At 38.0% G+C, this 18117-nt stretch overlaps 1 protein-coding gene across 1 annotated transcript in view; it reads left to right on the top strand.

Moving 5' to 3' along the window:
* NRG3 (neuregulin 3) overlaps positions 1-18117 on the top strand; it is a 347967-nt gene that overhangs the window by 274803 nt on the left and 55047 nt on the right. Inside the window, exon 4 of the mRNA XM_030453174.1 lies at positions 12163-12189. Coding sequence (XP_030309034.1) covers positions 12163-12189 — 27 coding nt within the window. The remainder of the gene's footprint in view (positions 1-12162; positions 12190-18117) is intronic.

An 18117-nucleotide genomic window follows, 5' to 3' on the forward strand; every position in this document is an offset into this window, starting at 1 on the left:
GCAATGGTTTTTACTTCGTGACCATATGCACATCTAATTTCTCAGACTGGTACATTTCAGGGGGGGAAAACCTCATTTCATCTGTGTACCAAAATATACAAAAATTGTATTAGTTGAACCTGTAGTAGTATTCACTCATTTTCCTCTTGGAGGACCTTGATTCAGAATTCATTTAAATCTCATGTAGAGGTGATTTCCACACTCCTGACTCTCATTCTCTAGTGATGAGAGAAAAAACAGGTGTTTTCTGTACTAGTTTTATTTTTTTTTAAACATATGCATGTTTTGGATAGTACAGGAAAATTAATGCAAAAAATTGACTCCTCTTTCCACGTTGATGATTTATGGACATTGCATGGCCCACTGAGGAGTAAAAAGTTTTTGCTTGATTTCACAGTTTTCCTCTGAGCAAGGGCCTGCTGATTTAAAACAAAACCTAAGTGGGTGATAATATTTTCTTTCTATCTATTTTCTAGGCCACCCAACAGAACTCCTTTACTTACTGAGATACCTTGTTTGAGCTGAAAAAGAATCCAGACCTTCCATTTGCCCTGTTTATGTTTATCAAATAATTTATGCCCTTGTAGAATGGTGCTATAAGGGAAACATTGAATTAACATCTAATTGAATGTAAAATAGATTTGCATCTAGATTCTGGAGTGAGAGAGTAATTCTAGAGACCTTTGAAGGGAAAATGTCCTCTGAGATATGTCAGGAGGTGTTAAATCTTCTGAGGATCCTAAAGAAGAAACAAGAAGAAAGAAAAGAAGTGCATTTGATGATTCTAAGCAGAGCCACTGCTGAGGTGTCTCACAGAGGGCAGGACATGGTCAATCCTCTGACTCTTCCCATCTTTCCTATGGGCTTTCTCTTGCCTTTTCCTGTGAAGTTGTTTAAGAAATTAGCCCCACAATCATCTGAATAACTTTGCTTATCTTTTAAGTGATAGTTTACATTTATGAATGTCACAGAGCAAATTCCTCCCCCCACCCTTTTTTTTTTAGTTTTTTTTACCATTCTGGGGTTTTTTCGTTTTTTTTTTTTTTTTTTTCTCGGTTTTGTTGGGGTTTTTTTGGTTTTTTTTTCTGGTTTGTGCCCAAGCAGGTAATTTGGTTTTGTGGTTCTGACAGAGTGATTATGTTCAGTGAGTTTCACATTTCTATAAATGGGGCCCTTTGACGCTCTATTTAAATTATGTTCATAGCAATTAATTGCAGTGTATTGCCATATAAAATGGGGCCAAAGAGCAGCTTTAATTTTGCTGCTCTTGCTGTAGATTATTCTGGGTTCTCTGCAGATCATATGCTTTTTTTTCCCAATATGCTGGGGGTTTTATTGCTTTTGGCATCAGCTAATTCTTCTAATTCTTTTTATCATAGCCCTGTGCTTCAGAGCTCGTGGATGAGTCATATTATCCATCCCAAACAAACATTTTCAGACCACCCTGCTTATTTTTTTATAGTAGTTAATATTGTTTTAATGTATTTATATCAGTAAAGAATATGAAGACCTAGAGTATTCAAGCACAAAAGCCATTAAATTTTATTTTTCAGAGTCATAAATGCCTATCATGTATCCAAACTTGCAGAAGACAGACTCTGAGGAAGAACTTATGGTCATTTTTTTGCTATCCTTTTTGCTACAACTTCTTTGTTTCCATCATTAACCAGTGACTTCTAAGCAAAATATATATTTCCATAACCTTTCCATAAACAAAGCAGTTTCGTCATGGAAAAAAAGCAGTGATTCCATTCAGATTGTATGATAGGAGGAATTGCCTGTGCGTTCCTAAACTCCAGTTGATCAGATATTGTCAGAGCATGTGTGTCAGTACCCAAAACCAAATGGAAATGGTACCATTTGAACTGTTACAGCTTCCTCGGTGCCTTGGTGATGTTCCTCAGCTCTCTGGTGTTCACATCTCAACAAATAGCTCATGTTACCTCACTATCTTGCTTCAATTCTGCAATTCAGGCACAGTGCTCTGCACTTTTCTAGTGTACCTGGCTTAGTGTTTGGTTAGCTGAACAAATTATTCCCAGAAAGAAAATATTTGGGACCCCCAGTTCAGGAAGGATATCGAGGTCCTGGAGCAGGTCCAAAGGAGGGCAACCAGGCTGGTGAAGGGACTCGAGCACAGACCCTATGAGGAGAGGCTGAGAGAGCTGGGGCTGTTCAGGCTGGAGAAGAGGAGGCTCAGGGGAGACCTCATCACTCTCTACAACTCCCTGAAAGGAGGTTGTAACCGGGTGGACATTGGTCTCTTTTGCCAGATGACTTTCAACAAGACAAGAGGGCATGGTCTCAAGTTGTGCCAGGGGAGGTTTAGGATGGATATTAGAAAGAATTTCTTTACGGAGAGAGTGATCCGGCATTGGAATGGGCTGCCCAGGGAAGTAGTGGATTCTCTGTCCCTGGAGATATTTAAAAAGAGACTGGATGTGGCACTCAGTGCCATGGTCTAGCAACCGCAAAGGTGGTAAAAGGGTTGGACTCGATGATCTCTGAGGTCCCTTCCAACCCAGCCAATTCTATGATTCTATGATTTTAATTTAGAGAAAAACTGAGCTCTTCTGCTCATATCTCCTCTTTCTGCCTTGATACCATCAACAGCCTGATGATTACCAGACTGTAATTTCTTAAATTTCTTAATTTTCATTAAGACTGTTCATACAGTTCACCTGCAAGCACAGGACGGAGTTTGGGGAATGCATCTGGTAGGGAACTTGAGAGAGCACTCAAATTGGAGTATTGAAGTGTTCCTGACCTTCAAGGAGCCTGTCTGTGAATATGGAAACACTGGATAGTAAAATAATCATCTTAGGTGTCTTTGTGTACTCACCAGTTTTAAAGAAGGTGTAACTGCTGGAATGTTTTTATGAAATCACAAAGTTTTTAGTAGACATTTCCCAAGTAACAAAAAGAAAAAACAAAAGAACAAAAATAAAACCTATTAGTTTCTCTAGCAAGCCAATTATACCTGAACTTTTGTCCCTCTAAGGTATAATACTATATTCTGCATAAGCACAGTGCAAGCAGAGTTGTGTATGTGCATGGTTTGAACACCAGGACAGCCAACAAACCTGCAGCATCTTTAAAAAAACAAAAAAACCAAAACAAAACCACCATTTTTGTGCCTAGACTTGGCATCACCTTCTTGCAGATACAGGAGAGTTGCACTACAAGGAGATTAATTTGTGAACTGGTGTTTCCTTCATTGAATCCTGTGAGATGCTGGACAAACACAGTATTTTCTGATAAAGTCCACTGCAGTAAGTTCTTTAAAGCTTTCAAGGTTATGGTCCCTTAAAATTGAAAGAAATAACTCTTCCTCTTCCTCACTAAAGAGGGAAGACCTGTGTAGGTGAGAACCACGCCATTTAGGTAAAAACTTTTTGAGCACAATATATATGTGGATAACATCTAGCTGGATCTAAAGGGACTTCCATGCCTGATTTCCCAGAGAGAGGACTCAGTAAGCTTTGGAAGAACACAGGAGATCTTGGTGTAAATAAATCTTTGATGGTTCAGGAAGGTGTTGAGAGACACTCAGGGGTACCTGTTGCAGGGGAAACCACTGAGCCCATAAGGCAACAAACGCCACAAACAGTGGGAAAATTTGGATGAAAGCTTTTAGCCATTTATCATCATCTGAGCCTGAAACACAGGACTACTGGAAATGAGACTCAGCTATGCTGCTGCACGAAGCATCTGCTCACATGAAGTATGAGACACATGCAGAGAGTAAGCAGAGGAAGTTCAAATATTTCTCTTGCTAAGTTCTTACATTACTGAAAATTAAACCATGTGAGGAAGTGTCTTCAGCATACATTAAATACAGTAAATATGATTACTGTTCTTAATATTACATGCCTTAAGAAATGTAGTTTCCCAAATCAAGGCAGAAAAAACTCAGCATCTTTCCCAAAAGGTCTGAGAATCCCAAATCTTTGAGTCTCCTGAGTCCTCTGCAAAATTCAGGGCAATTACCTAGGCAGCTGTATATGGATAGAAATAAATATGGCAACTTTCTTATCATTAGAATGGAAATGTAGAATTCACAGACATTAAAACTTTTACTGAATAGTAAAAACCTTGGTGTAACTACCTGTACTCTGCTGCTGGTGGTTCTTTTTTTGACTGCAGTAGAACTAAATTACTTGGTTCCTTATGGAATAAAGCTCTATTTTTTCAAAAATTGATGTGAGTTCTTTGTCCTGAAGTTGAAGAAAGTAATTAGGTTTTAAGAAATTGACAAAAACTCTACAAAATTTTCTGTGCCTTTAGAGAGCAGTAAACACAATTGCATCTGAAACATTCTCCTATAGCAGGCAAGTGAAGGACAGCTTAATGTTCTGTGGAAGGAATAAAGTAACATTTAACATGAGAAATGTTTATTAAATATCATATGTTCATAAGATGAGGGAGCTATTAGCAATTCATTTAATGTTTCTGTGAGGCTGCTTGTATTTTACAGACCCATATTATCAAATACCCATTTGCTGCCAAAATCCCTGCAGTGATTTCTAAGAAACTTGTAGACTTATTCCACCTTAATGGACATTTTGCATCATTGATTTAACCAGAAGAGTCTTCTTTCTCCCACAGAATGCTGCAGTCAAGTCTTTTTTTCATGGCTCATGATAAGATAAATAATCTCATTTGTGCATGATTACAAAAACTTTCTGGACCATATGTTCCAAAAGTGCTGAATATGCTTTTGTGGCGTGATTAGCACTTTTTTCTGTTTTTTAACAAAAAAAATGTGTTTCTCCCCTCCTATCCAGCTTTATAAGACCTTGTCACAACATAGTTGAGAAAGGACCAATTTCCCACTGTAGAGGTGGGCATCTTGACAGGACTCTGTGTGACTGACCGCACGGATTGCTACTGCAAGTACCTAATAACTTAAGATCTAAGCACAACTTAGGCAAATATGTGCGAACACAGCTGCCAGCATTCCTGGGGCTAAAGGCAAGGCCATCAGCAGAGGCTGTGTCATGCCCCCCAGCCAAGCTGGAGCAGTGGTAAGAGATGAGAACAGGATTTTATGCAGCGTGAGTGTCAGCTCTGCAGGAACCTTTGCATAAATGACACAGAGGATAGAGGAATATATTGTTCATAACCTAATTCTTCTGACAGTTCCTCAGTTGTGACAGTGCTGTAATCACCTACTACGTGACTGTGGCTGTAGGACAGGTACAGGCACTGTCATAGCTCCTGCAGCAGCCCAGGAAAAGAGTTTGCAATTTTAAGTCAAATGGCTACGTTGCTGTTTTTTCCTTTGTGTAGCTGTTAGCAGAGCCAGAGATCCTGGTGAGGGAGGTTGGGCCTTCAGATGGCAATATAGAACCAGCCTGATGTATGGAACCAAGACAGAAACCCACCAAACTTGCCAGGAAATTACAGGCTTCAGTAATGAACAGGAACAAAAACCACAAATTACATTTTTTGCAATTCCAGTTCTAATGTGGGTTTTAGCTGATCTGTCAAAACTGCAGACTATCAGAGAAATCTTTTTTTTTCCAGGAATATCTCTCAGAATCACTGGTTATAACATTCAATGCAATATCAGTAACCCAGTAGCAGTATATAATGTGCAGCTTTTACTGGGGGGAAGTTGATCTCAGAGTGATCACATCAGTTTCTCATTTTTGTCATATAAGAAAACTTCATAAATAGCTTTGTCACCATGAGCTATGAGGCTTTTTACAGGCAAGTGCTTTTTAATTTGGTCTTGTTGCTAATTTTCATGGAAACAGGACTACACTTTAAGCAAATAAAATAAGAAAGCATCCTCAAGTTGTCTGACTGGAGACAAAGTATTCTGTGTTACAGTTTAGACATTGATACTCTGGGATGAATTAAAGTCCTCATGCAGGATGAGGAGTTGTATTGATTTATGAATGCTAAGTAAATCAGCAAAAATATATCTGTATGTAGCAGCAGTATCTAACATTTACCTGTTCTCTCTGCTCACTGATTAAAGCAATGGGCTATTCAGAGAAGAAAGAAGCCTGGCTGCGTTTGGCTGACACCTGACACTAAACTTTTTGGCATGGATCTCTTAAAACTGTTAAACACCCTCTTCAGGCATTTAGGAAATTTAATGCTGTAACTTCAGTGGGCTTTCCATGGATTTGACATGAAAGAAATGTTTATTTGTTCTGCTGAATTTATAGCTACAGTAAGAAAAATTGAACTAGGATCAAAATGTGCACTTATTTACAATATTCTAGATATCAGAGATTGCTTACATTGCTTGATGAAACTAAAGGTTTTCATTAAAATCTAACATACTCCCTCAAAGAGGGAGTCTGTTAGCTGTAGAGATGATATTTTAAGGTCTTAAAAATGATAGAGAGTAGACAAACTTAATCTTCCAAACCTGTGTGCTACAGATCAGGTAGGTAGCTGAATTGTCCAGCTTGTCTTAAGCCTGTAGAGTTGTAAGCATTGATATTACTTATTTTCAAATGTTAGAAACAGTCTTTCTGCTCTGTTGATGTGAGCCACAGTAATGAGCTTTTGTCAGTCAAAAGGAAAGAAATCAGTATTTGATTTCATTATTCAGCACTGTATATTATTTATGTAACAGCAGGTTTTGCTGGATGTTTTGCCAATGCTCCTTTGGTGTGGAATAGATGATGGGTGGAGGGATTCTGTCCTGAGGCCATACAGTAGTCTCTCCAGAGACATACAAATGCTCACAGCATGTCTAGGTTTTTCCTCCTTTGCCTTATTTTTTTATCCTTCAAAAACAAATGGATAAAGCAATTAACCTCTAAGTGTTGTCTTCAATATTTATTTTCACAGACTGAGTCTTATAATTCAGTCTAAAATAAAATTACCCCTATCAATATATATTGAGAATATAACTCTTCTGGCATTTATGATGAGAATATGACTGTAAATTTTTTATAGATTTATGACTTCTTTTTTTTTTTTTTTTTAAGTTCTTCTCATCTCTGCTACTGTAATTTCTTATTTTATTGAAAACTGGCCAAGTAGCACTGAGTCCTAACATAGGTGGGGCAAAGAACTGAAATCCTTTAGCTGCCATTATAGCAGCTAATAGATTGTGAACAGCCTACCTGGTAAAATTGTATTAATTTTTTTTTTTTTCCGAGGGTGTAAAAAGGAGGCACTGAATATTAATCTACTCATTCTCGGGATTTAGTTTGATGCTTTTTTAGATGTTACATAGAGATAAATTTCTATCATGTCTTTCTGTGAAGATGCTTTGAAATCTCAGTTACTGAGCTATCTTTCTTCTGTGTCTTGATTCCACTGAGCTGTCCTAATCATTTCTCAAACCCCAATGTGTAGAATACTTTTGTGTAAGCTAATTACAAAAAAACAAATCACCAGAACCTCTCTCAAACAAACAACAAAATCAGATTTTGTGCTTTCTAATAAATGTATTTGTAAAATACATTAATGCACGCTGGAGTTTTTTAGGTTTTGATACTGAAAAAACCCCAACCAACCTCTGACAGCATTTGGCTGGTATCACAGCTTAATGCATTTGCTGTCTGATAAGCTCCTGTCAGAGAGAAATGGGAGCAAGGTACCCATCCTATTGAACAGAGAAATCCCTCGTCCCATAGCTCTATGAGCTCACATGCAAAATGAGGCAGCAAAAAATATAATTTAGGATTCAAAGATAATATACTTTCAGGTAAATACATATGAAAGCAGTTACTGTTGTACTTGCATTGCATACAGGAATAGCCTGGTAACTGTGCTGGCAAACACAGTAAAACATAATGGGCAAGACAGCAGCTGTGTGTAGTTTAGGTGGTATCCTAATCTGGTTGCCTTTTGAATGGAAGGATTTTCCTTTATTTCAGATCAAGTTGGATCAGTCTAATACTTAAGAGTTAAACTTTTGTCCTGTTCCTTCCCAGCAGATCATCTGTTCAGATTACTCAACCTGTCTAAAAGTAGCTTGCAGCATATTGTTGGGTTGCATTTTCTGTTCAAGCCAGTAATGTAGCAAGGATGATTTAACAAAACTTATGAGTTTATTGGAACAGATAAATTTCATTTGCAGAGAAAAATACTTTGCTGTTGCACTGATTTCTCAAAGCTGTTTCCTTCATGACAAACTCAACCTATCTGTGGACCAGATTCAAATGTCCATGGTGGTCTGCAATTACTATGTAATGCCTGAAATTTTTCCTCTATACAGGGGTGAGATTTACATGTTGAGTTTATATTTGTATCCATAATGTAGTGTAGAATGCAGCTGAGATAATGAAACCTGTCTTTCACTGCAAAAAAATCTCTGTTTAATATGACTAAGAAAAAGGCCCCAGAAAACCCCAGTCCAGACACAAGGATGCATGTTCTTTGTGGAGCACAAATAAATTAATCCATTAGTGAGTGAAAATTTATTTTCTCTGGTGCTTGTTATCAAGTATTCTCAGGTGTGTATGTATTCATAAAGTGTAAATTAAAATGGTTTTAATACTAGCAACAAATCCACAGTGCAATGCACATAAGGTACAGCATTTTTCTCACATCAACAACAAAATACAGAAATATTCATAAAGTGAAATATAAAAGTGAATAATCTTGTGGTCTGAGAAATGTATCCGTTTCTAAGAGCATAATACCAGAGAAAAAGAAGAAATCACAGTAACAATATAAAAATCTGTCTCATTATTTGGTTAATGACCCCATCTTGTGGAGCAGCCCCACGCTTCAGCACGTTCATAGCTCTCGTGTACATTGCTGCTGAACTGAGTCCTTCAAGAAGCTGCATTGCTTGGTGCTGAGCTGCTTGCCATTGCACTCTCTGTGTCCAAGGAACTGCTCTGCAGGCAGTTCATCATTTATAGATTACAACTGCATAGCAGCAGTTTTCACACTGGGGCATGTCACGGGTCAATACTTTACATTTTGGAGGTTGTTTCAGCCTTGGGTCACCACCACAGCTCTTTTCCTCCCCTTTACCCCCTCGGTGTGCAGTTCCCAGTGCCATGCCTGTCTCTGGCATGGGCCTGCCAGCAGTTTCATTTCACCACATCATTTCTTTTCACTGCAGCAGTGCAAGTGAGAGCAAGAGCTGGAGTGGTGTTTGGTCACCAAGGGACAGCCTGAGGGTGGCCATCACCTGCTCCACGTGCTGCTCCCCATCCCTCTTTTCCCTGCTGCCAGCATGCCTGGGGTGCAGGGGGGGAAGCACCACTGTTTACAGCAGGGAGGTTTCCAACCCCTTTTATGTCTGTGGAATTGCAGTTGTGCCTCTGCTTTACTCCAAGAGGGCCAGCAGGCTCTTTATAGCTCCTGGAAAGGTAGGTTTGGGCCTGAGAGGCTGATTTGGCAGGGTCCAGCTCAGATAAGGGCCTGGGGGCTAGAATCACTGTTTTTGTTTCCTTCTGTGATTTTTTTTCATCTACAAAAGAAGTGGGGTTTGTGTTTGCTTATTTTTGTGGTATTTTGTTGGTTTGTCTTTTTTTTTTCCTGTAGCTAAATGGAGTAAACATTTTAGAGTGATAAAAAAAACCAAATGCCAGGTCTGGCTAATCACTGCTGACATTGCTTCTAGCACATTTTCTTTCCTTGTGTCTCTGACTCAATATACTGAACACCTTGGCAAACTCCATCACTGCAGGAGATGTATTTCTATTAAAACTAAAAAAGTTTCAGAGTTAGGCTTTCAGTAACTTTGACACCTTGGATCACCTGTGGCATGTCCCCTTGTGCAGCTGGTGGCTTGGCCTTGCTGCTGGCCCTGGAACAGCATCCCTTCCCCAAACACGAGGGCAAGAATTACAGATTTAGTTCTTTCTGCTCCCAGATAGCTGCTCACAGAGCTTGTTGAGCTGTGCTTAATGGTGTAAATTGGCAGCTTGGATATTTTACTGTAAAGGTTTATCCCATTAGACATCCTTTTCTCATAATCTGGGTAAATCAGCTTTCTCAGCAATAGACACATTATGTTATTAGCTGAAGTTGCTGTCCAGGCACCTAAGATATTTAAAATAAGTAACCTGACATATATCCAACCTCTCCAGTAGAACATGTTTCATAGGAAGGCTACAGGTACACTTGACTCTCGCATATGTATAAACTGCTCAAAAATGCTTTTTTCCACCTTTTTAAAGAAAAGCTGCATTTTGTTTGCACTTTCTGAGCAAGTGGCTTTTAACCATGTTTGTCAACTTGATAAGGAGATTGATTGCAGGCTGCAAATGGAAAGCACATAGAGAATGTGTATAGCCCAGTTAGGAAAGAAGGATTGTTTTTTCAGCTGTGCAGATTTCAAGAGATGATATTTTATGGCCTTGCTTAGTGTGTGAATATCCTTAGCTTCTTGGAGACCAGATGATGGTGTTTTGATCTCTGCTGCCATTTCTTAAAGACTGCAGTTATTCACTGCATCTTGGTCTAGTTTACAGAAGCGTGCACAATGTGAATTGCACACAGATAATACTTGGAGATTTCACAGGTACAGAAAATTAGAGGGAAAACCCTAGTTGAAAATCTCTGTGAATACCATACATTGAGTGCACTTTTCATATTTCTGATCTCATACTCTTATAAAAATTACATCCCCATGTCAAATGTTCCAGGCATGTTTATATGTGATGAAAGAAAAGGGATTAGAAGCCTGTAATGTGGAATTCATATGCATGTAATATTGAGTTATGTATTTAATATCCCAAAGAGGGATTCATTTGGGTGTCACTAGACTGGCATAATGCACCTGTCCTAATACCAGTCTAATCAGGTATTTATACCACATAGCATCATCTTACATTCCTGTCTTTTGGGATGCATAGTGTGTCTTCTGTGTGAAGATAAATACAGAGTTCAGCAGCTATTATATAGATTTGAATGCTAAGTGAACTGAGCAACCTAATGCTTGATGCCTTCTCTTGAAAGGATTGAAAACTTGAAAAAAGCAAATCACTCCTAGCTTTTTTAACCCAAACTCAAATATTTCACCTTCTTGTCAAAGCTACCAGAGCTGACAATACATATGATAAAGTGTTTAAAATTACTGTTCTTTAAAGTTGGGGAAATCTTCATTTAACATTGCTGTATAGTTTCTAAGTGGATTTTTGAAGGTTGCAGTACATTAGTGGGACTGAGTGCTTCACACAGCTCCCAGTAGCACCTCCCAGTTCCAAGCATCTCCCAGTTCCAACACATCTTGCGTTGTCCTTCATGTAACCCTCCTGTGCTTTCCCTACTGCTTTCTTCTCCACATACACTGCTCTTGGAAGCTTTACCAAAATGATGTATTTATCTGTTATGTACTAGGGAAATGTGACTGTAAATTGAAAGAAAGAAAAAGACAATTACAAAATTTGGCTTTGTTACATTTTAAAGGCAGGGTTTTTCAGTTGCATATCAACTTAAACATACTTCTTCTCAACTTAATATGTTAGAAAAATTTAAATCTACTTTGCACTATAACATCTGGCTTTTACAGACATACCATATCCTAATTTTCCATGTGAAAAAGAGGCTCCTGAAGTGTTTTGAACTCAATATAATAAAATCAGTCAATATTCTAAAAACATTCAAATTTTTGCTTCAGTTCTAAGTGTCTTGAAACTATTGCATGCAACCTGTGAGATAGGTAAGTCAGGAACATGGATGGCTGAATTCAGATTTTCTGATACACAACAGATAGGAGTTCTTCAATAGTGATGAGTGCAAGTGTGGCCACTGTGCTGGAGTGAGAGCTGAAAAACTCAGTAAAAGCCTTCCATTTATCTCTTTAGATTTTGATCTCTTCCAGAGAAAATGGAAGCAAGAACCTTGTCTTAAGTAATGACAGAAGTGTGTTTAGAGAAATTTCAGAAGGAAAAGAAAATTAAATTCCTGTGGGTAGCTGTTTTGCAGTACTTCAGCCAAATGTAAATATAATGAGGAAATGTGCTGGTTTTTTCTCTCAAATACACTTCCCTTCTGTGACATCTCAGTACTCTGAATTCACATCTTAGAATTGCACTTTGAAAGGTATTCTGCTTTTCTTTTTTGACCAGCACCCACAGAGTGGGCTCCTGACCCTACATTGCATTCTCCAGCTCTGCCCTATGAATATTGAATGCTACCAGAAATGATAAAGGTGATGCTTACATTTTAGTCTGTTTCTAACATTCTGTCTCTTTTTTCTTTTACATGCTTTCTTGGGTATAGCAGACCATTTAGGAATTGAATTCATGGGTAAGTCTTCATTTCTCTTCCTTTCTCTTCCTAATATTAATCTTATGCTATATTCCAGAGCTCATGGAAGTTAATGGGAAGACTCCCGTGGCCTCCATCAGTGGGTTGTGGGTTGGGCTACTGCTATTTACTGATAACATTTGAAATTTTGTGACAATTGAATCTTTCTCTGGTCCTCTGCTAGGGAGCTTAAAAACTTCATAACAATGTTTTGGTATTTTATTGATGTTTAATGAGACATCATATAAATGTTGTATCACCATTGTGATGATATTGGAGAGACAATATTGTGTATGAGAATTTAGGAAAGAGGTAATGCTTATCTTCGTGTAAAAGAAACTAAACTTTGCATCACAATTATTTTTTTTTCTGAATTTGGTGTTGATTGCTATTTAAAAAATAACTAGCTTTAATAAGAACCATTTTGTTAGCTTTTAACCAACAAGCCAGAGGAATACTTTGAAGAAATGGGACAACCATCTGTGATTGTGTGAAATAAATCAGCTTCTTGTTAGGAAAAAGTTAAAGCAGGAGTGAATAACTAACTGCTTCTTATAGTTTTGGAAAAGGAGAGTTCTTTTGACTCAGTTGCTGTCCTGTAACATATTAATAGCCTGATGGCATTAACAGGTCACTGCTTCACCTCTCAGCTGGTGATCTGCAGAGAACACAGGTAATTCCCTTCAGGAAGCAAAGCTTTGTCCACAGCAAGTTAGTGGATTGGTGCCTCATTTGTGTACAAACATCTTGCAGACACCATTAAATATGACTGAAAACACTATAATAAAAAACTTGCAAATTCATATTGAAGTAATTAAAAATTACTTTTAATTTATCTTTTCCCTATGTTGATTTGTATTTAAAGGAAACCAAGTGATGGCCAGTACTTGTAAGTGGTGTATGAGTATTTTGTTGATAAGTTGTGTATAAGTTGTGAAACTAATACAGTGATGAGTACTAACTACATGGGCAGGATGCACTACTAGTAGGATAGCTCCCAGGCTGAGGGATTTTTTCCAACTGCTTTTGGACTTGTGGCATATCTAGAGAACTGTCTCCTCTCTGGAGAAGAGTTTTCTATAGAAAACCATTCTGTGATCTCCAGAAGTGTAGTGTTTGACTTGACTTTACATGAAAAAAAAAAAAAGTACCAGTGGAAGTGATGTGAGAGCTTTGACAGACTTAGTGGACAAGCATAGTTGGGGAATGGTCACTTTAAAGGCTTTGCATAGATCCCAGTGTTAAGGAATATCTATAGGATTCTTAGAGTGAGCTTTTCCATAAGAGGCAGGGAAGTGTTACCCAGGAAGCAAAGCTGAGTTATTTTAATTTTGAGTGGTTTAGTTTCCTCTTTTTCTTAAAGACATCTCTTTAAGGCTTGAAACAAAGCTAGCCCCTGAAGCCTTGGCTCAGAGTACTCATCTAATATGAGAAGCTTTCTGATTGTGTTGTTTAATATTGGAACAGATCATGATGGTATAGAGATTAATGAAAACTTGTGTCTTGTGCCTAAAAATAATCTAAGATGAGGCTTGAGGTGGTTTCTGTGGGCTGAAAAAAAGCAAGTTCCAGATTCATACATAAAAGTCAAATGCCTCTCAAGTGCTCCTCAAACTCCCCTCCAGTCTTTTTGAGGAATTATTAGGAAGGAATTCCACATATGGAATCCTTACTACACATACAGCAAAGCACCAATTCCCTCCCTGTATACAGAGAGATCAGGTGACAATGTACTCATCCAATTAGGGCCACTCATTAAAAGCTTCCCCCGTGACTTTACTTCTGAACTGTGAAAAATAATTGCAATTAGTGAGAAGAGTATTTTCCCACATGATTTTCAGTTACTAAAAATGACAAGGTATAGCTGCTGCAGAGCTTTTCTTTGTATGTGATCCAAGGAACATTCTGTCTAATGTTTTCATTGCATTTGTGGGCTCATTTGCCTTATTTCCATTGTCATGCCCAGCAATTTTTCTTGAAAACTATGGAAGTCTGGATTCCCAGGGAAACTTGACCTCCTTCCACAGTAGGTAAAGCTAAAATCTCAAGTGGACAGGAGCCTGTCTGTAGAGTTGCCTGGGGGCGACAGATGAAATGTACAATGGCTATACATCAACCTTAGTGTATATTTACTAAGGAAAGTAGATGAGTGAAGTCTTTTTTTTCTTTTTCCTTTTTTGTTCCACTTTACTCTGAAGAAACATGGAATTGTGTATACCTACACAGTCCTTTAGAGATCTGAACTTGTGTATCTCTGAGAACCAGCTGAACACTGTTTTCCCTTGCAAGCTCCTGTGGATGCTGGTTGTAGAGCTCTGTAGTTAGAGGTTGTGTACACTGCTTTTCCATCACCTATCAGTCCTTAGCTCTCACATGCAGGACTTTTGAACAGGAGCTGCTCTGCTCAGTTTCTCTGCCCCACTGACTGTTGTGTTAACCTCTCTCATGTTCTCCCTTTGCCTTTGGGATGTTGTCAGGTTTATGTTTCATGCAATATTCAATGTTGTGCATTCCCAGCCACCAGTAGCTGGTATTTTATTACTGCTATTGTCTTCAGTTTGCCATGTCTGTTTCTTTGTATGTATGTATGCACAGATAAATGTAGGCATATTGATGTGGCATACCAGCTTTTAAATGCTGCAAATGTATGCATGGTCCTGATGTATGCACATTCAGCTGCTCTTGAATTAAATGAAAGGCAAGGGTGTGTTCAAAGGACACTGTGTCCTTAAGAATGTGCATTTAGGTATTCTGATTAGAGTGGCCAAGCTTTATGAAATTTCTGGTGATAAGGAAATGCTTTACACTTTCTAGTACCTCAGAAGAAAAAAAATTAAGTCTTGAGTTTGGTACTGACTTGTGAGAGCTAGATTGAATTTCTATCTCTGATGGAAAGCCTCTTCCATAAAGGCTTTGGGCAAGGTATTTTAATCTCTCTGTACCTTAGATTCTCAGTCACAGTACTTTTTGTCAGGCTTTCTGCATTAAATTCCCCAGCTCTCTGGGGAATGTCTTTCAGTAGTATTTAAGACAGAAACTATTTCTTCCCTACTGCAAGAGGCTGCAGACTTCTTGCCTGTGATCCCTGGTTCTTCCTAAGAGAGCACCTGCAGGAATGCCCTGTGCATGGGGAACTGTCAGGGTGGATCCCACAGGATCTCACCAAATGGTGATGCATGCAATTTTATTTACATTCCCAACACAAAGGTAAGTAAATATTATCACACTAATTCTATAAACTGGAAAGCTGCTCATTGTATTAACAGTTTCATGTCAATTGAAAGCAGGCTGGCTCTTGGTAATGCTCAGGTGAGGCAGCATGGCTGTAAAAAAGAGAAAGAAAGCAGCAGGTTCTGTTCCATGAGAAAACTGATGTTTTGTTAGCATTAGATAGCATGGTGATATGAGTATCTACAGCCTGTTATAATTTTTTTTACTTTAAAAAATTGCTGGTTTGCAAAGATGGTTTTGGTTTTTTTTTTATCCAGTAGAAAATCTTGTGATAAAGCCAAATATTTCTGATCAAGTTATTTTGGTACAACAGGTAGCAGTTGAAAGCTGAGTTGTGGAGACTGCCCTCGTGTATGTGGTCCCAGCTGCAGAGTGAAATTGATGCTTTAAGTGCCAGATACATGGAGATGCAAAAGCCTGAGACTGATCTTTATAAATAAATGTTCTCAGCAACGAGTCAGTACCTGTGACCAGGAGTCATCAGTTTTATTCATTTCTTACACTGAGCATGAGAGAGTAAAGGGATAAAAGAGGTGAAGATGAGTGAGTATTGGAATAACCTGTTACAATGCATGAACAAACCTGGCTATTTCAGCAGTTCACCCACACCACCTAATCTAATGATCCTGAATCTTTTGTTCTCTAATAGTAGTGTACAATGGATACAATTGAAAAGAAAATGCCCCAAGAAAGTTCAAAAGTCAGGTTGCTACAATTTTGTTGGAATTACAGTCATTACATGAAATAGTCCTCGTCCTAGCAGTTAAACCAATACAAATGGTGTAAACAACTCTGATGCGATAACCTGAATCTCCCCCCCTCTGAATTACAAAACTAATACGAGTGGTTGCTATATCTAGTGTCTACTTTTAGCTTGCAGATACTTAAGCCTTACAGAGGGACTAAATATTTTTCCTTAGAACTAGTTATCTTTTCTGGAAAAATCCGAAGCAGCTTCACTGGAGTCAGTGGATTAAGAACAATATATTATACACTTGTAAGCAGTGAATGGTTAAATAATGTTTAATTGAGCAGAGCAATAAACTCAAGAACGGGATATTATTAAAATTTTTATATCTTCTTGCAATAACTATGATGTGAAATGTATTCAGTTTTCTACACTCTGAGCAGCTGTTAATATTGGAGAAGATTGTTCACGCTTTATTTTCACTTTGCTGATTCTCACTGCCTTCTCATTGTGATAAGATGGTTCTGTGCCTATAACTCCAGGAACACATTGACTAACTTGACTCTGGCTTTGTCTCATGCACTGCAACAATTGCATTTTGATTTTTCCAAACCACAAAAGTTGGTTTTTCTGGTGGGCTCCACAAGCAAGATTGCAGCAATTTGGTATTCTTCCTATCTGCAAAGAAATAAAAAGTTCATAAAGGTCATTAGTTTCTGCACAGTTGTCTTCTGAAGCTTGTAGTAGCAAACAGACAATAAAAATAAATATCCAGTGTTTGCATAAATGGTCCTTGCTTTTGTTACCCTTTAGCATCTCTTACTGGTTATAAACCCACGTAACTCTTCTGTGCTGTAGAGAAGATGTATTTTCAATTACATTAGCAAAGAATGCACATGTTTTAAAGAACATGTGCTTCCAAAAATAAAGCTCAGTTTTCCCTGTATTCCTGTTTTAAAGTGTGAAGCATCTACACCTTTTCTGGTGGTATGGTACAACGATATTCCTGCTTACACAAAATCTATTTTTAGAGATTCTGCTCACAGTAATCTCCAAAATGTCTGTCAAAATATATGTCTGCATATTCTATTATTGTTAATCATAAGCATTTAAAATGTTTCCTCTGAACTCCTTTAGTAAATTTGTGAAGAACTAAGAGAGACTATGGTGACAGGTGTCAATATTTGTAATTTTTACTCCTATTGTTATCACTCCATGAATCTCTCTATTCTTCATTCTGTCCCAGCTTTTCATTATCTTCTGATTTACCTTTTCAAATTTAGTTTACCTTTTGTCTTGGGACCTTGTCTTTCTGCTCGCTTTGTAAAATACCTGTCCCTTTTTTTAAACTATGTTGCAGAGTAACAATGGTATCTTGAGGCATTAAATGGCTTTAGATCTTCAATATTTTCCTGGGGATTCTTTTAGCTGGGAAGAGTCATTTTATCACCTCTAGAGAAATGAGACATGAGCATCAGAAGAGAGTTTTGTATTCCAGCTGATGTCTCTGCTGGAAGAGTAATGGTGGAAGTAAAGGCTCCTCAGGAGTTAGAGGAAGCTCTGCCAGTGGTTGTAACTCTTTAGGAAGAGGTACCTCTTCAATGGAAGTTAACATCCACCTGGTGAACATGTTGCAGGCTGCCTTAAAGCATCTTGGCTCAGTTTTGGGGATAAACTTTGGTTTTGGTTTTGGTTTAGTCAAAAGATTTGTGACGTAGCTATGACACTGGTTTGGTGTGTTTCTGTATTTTTCTTGGTATGTCATTTTTCTGATTTATCTGCATTTTCTGTATTGGCAATGAACTGAGTTGGATAATCTGGCATAATTTAGAAAAGGAAAGACTAAGATTTATTTGCCATATGGCTAACTTGTTTATGCTATGTGTTAATAGCCTGTAGTGCTTTATCAAAATAATAATGCTGTGAACTGTGGATAAAATGGATAAAACAATGTTAATATATATGACATATTCTGGTGACCTTCCTTTGTATTTTGTTTCTTCTGATTT

Source organism: Calypte anna, chromosome 6 (assembly GCF_003957555.1).
Source record: "Calypte anna isolate BGI_N300 chromosome 6, bCalAnn1_v1.p, whole genome shotgun sequence".
Taxonomy (NCBI): Eukaryota; Metazoa; Chordata; class Aves; order Apodiformes; family Trochilidae; genus Calypte; species Calypte anna.